The 2,058-nt window shown below is 38.9% G+C and overlaps 1 protein-coding gene across 1 annotated transcript; it reads right to left on the reverse strand.

Annotated features, from left to right (window-relative positions):
* LOC113339479 lies at positions 1–885 on the reverse strand. The gene has a single exon (XM_026584742.1). It carries the CDS (start codon positions 883–885, stop codon positions 1–3), a length of 885 nt encoding a protein of 294 aa, XP_026440527.1.
* Between the last annotated feature and the right edge of the window lie 1,173 nt (positions 886–2,058).

Genomic DNA, 2,058 nt, shown 5'->3' on the forward strand with positions numbered 1-2,058 from the left:
TTATTTCCCACTTCTTAAAGTCACTGCATTGAGATACTCTCTTGGATTCATAAAAGGTTGGGATGGCAACTTTGTCGATGCTTGTGATTTCAGTAGATTCACATCCGTTGCCAACTTCCCCATTTGAGTTTGTAGATCTCTAATAGCATTATCAGTTTTTAGTTGATTTTGTTCGGCTTTCTGTTGACTTTGTTGGAACATAGATGAAAGACCTTGCATCATGGTAATCATCTTCTCAGAGGCGTCCTCCTTTGGTGCTTGTGGTTGCGGTTGTGATTGAAATTGTTGTTGAAAACCACCTTGCCTTGCATAAGGATTAGGAGCTGCAACTTGCTTGTTTGCATAACTGAAATTAGGATGATCTTTCCAACCTGAATTATAGGTGTTATAATATGGATCATACCTTGGTATTGGATTAGGAAATAGAGCATTAACCTCAGCCTCTTCTTCATATGGTGGAGCTACTACAGAAGCTAAACGATGAATCGCCTTCTCAATTGTACTTAACCGGTGCTCTGTATTTGGAGACTCCCCCATCTCGCTAACCCTTCTGACATTTGAGTCATGTCTTGTATAAAACTGTTGTGCATTTGAGGCCATACTCTCAATCAGACTAGTTGTTTGCGAGATTGTCTTCTCAGTGAGTGAACCACCGGCTGCTGCATCAATCAAATTCCTCGGTTCTGGAAGTAGTCCTTCGTAGAAGTATTGAATGATAAGTGTTGAGGATACATTGTGGTGAGGTAAACTCGTCAGCAACCTCTTGTATCTCTCCCAGTATTCATAAAGAGATTCTCCAGTAATCTGTAGAATACCACTAATCTCTTTACGAGTAGCAGCCGCCTTAGAAGCAGGAAAGTACTTTTCCAGAAATAGCTTTTTCATCTGAGTCCATGTTGTAACACTCCCTGAAGGAAGATAATACAACCATTCTTCTGCTAAGTCTTGTAAGGAGAATGGAAAGTCTTGTAACAAAGTTGTATCCCTATCTTCTTCGGTACTTTGCTTAAGACTTGTCATATTTTGTTGAAATACTTGAAGATGACGGTTCAGATCTTCACCAGGATGTCCCTTGAACTTCGGCAGATGATGAAGTAGATTCGACTTCAGCTCCACTGGGTTAGTGATTGTAATGCACAGTGTTTGTGAATCTAAGCATGGAGATGTCAAATCTCCTAACTTCCTCTCAGGTGGAGGTGGTGGAGTATTATTTGTACCACCTACCATTGTTTATGTAGAAGGTTCTTCTTGAAACTTTGGACGTGCTTGTAGTACCGTTCCTTTGCGAGTTTGAATTCCGGACCTCTCGTAATTCCAATCCTTCGATGCCAGATATTAAGTACCTGAAACAAAAAACTACAAAACAAAGTTAAAAACTAAAAAGAAAATTTAAAAACAAAATAAAACTAACAGAAACAACTAAATCTACCGACTGCTCCCCGGCAGCGGCGCCAAAATTTGATGCTTGTCGTGAGTGCAATCAAATTAAATCACTTATTTTCACAAAATTAACTGGTAATATAATGGAAGCAAGGATTGTTCCCACGAAGAGCAGGGAGTTTAGTTGTCAAAAAGGTCACAAATGGGGGGTTTTGGTTTTTAGATTTCAAAGTAAATAAACAAAGCAATTGAAATTGATTTGTAAGCAATAAGGAGAGAGATGATCGAGGAAAACTTCTTCGTTACTAAACTGTTAATGAGTTAATATATTCATCTGTTCATCATTAATCATAGATTATTGTCAACCGTGGGATAACAACTAGAGCAGTGCTATCCCCTAAAGTCCTTTGGTCACTGGATACCTAAGCGCTCGAATATTAGATTCTACTCGCCAAGCCACCAAGTAGTAGCGCACTCAAGGTGTAATTTGGTCGAATGCTTTAAGTTTTAAGACTTAGGTTAATCTTAGTAGTTAGACTCTTAGCGCAAGGTCCACTTTTTAATGTTGTTCTACACGCGATTACTCCACAAAATCCCTCTGCAATGTCTCACGTTTTCTACTTGTGTAAGGATTATTCAAAAATTACACGGATATCCTAACCCTTTACTAGCAATAGA

This window comes from Papaver somniferum, unplaced genomic scaffold, assembly GCF_003573695.1.
Source record: "Papaver somniferum cultivar HN1 unplaced genomic scaffold, ASM357369v1 unplaced-scaffold_21, whole genome shotgun sequence".
NCBI classification, from domain to species: Eukaryota; Viridiplantae; Streptophyta; class Magnoliopsida; order Ranunculales; family Papaveraceae; genus Papaver; species Papaver somniferum.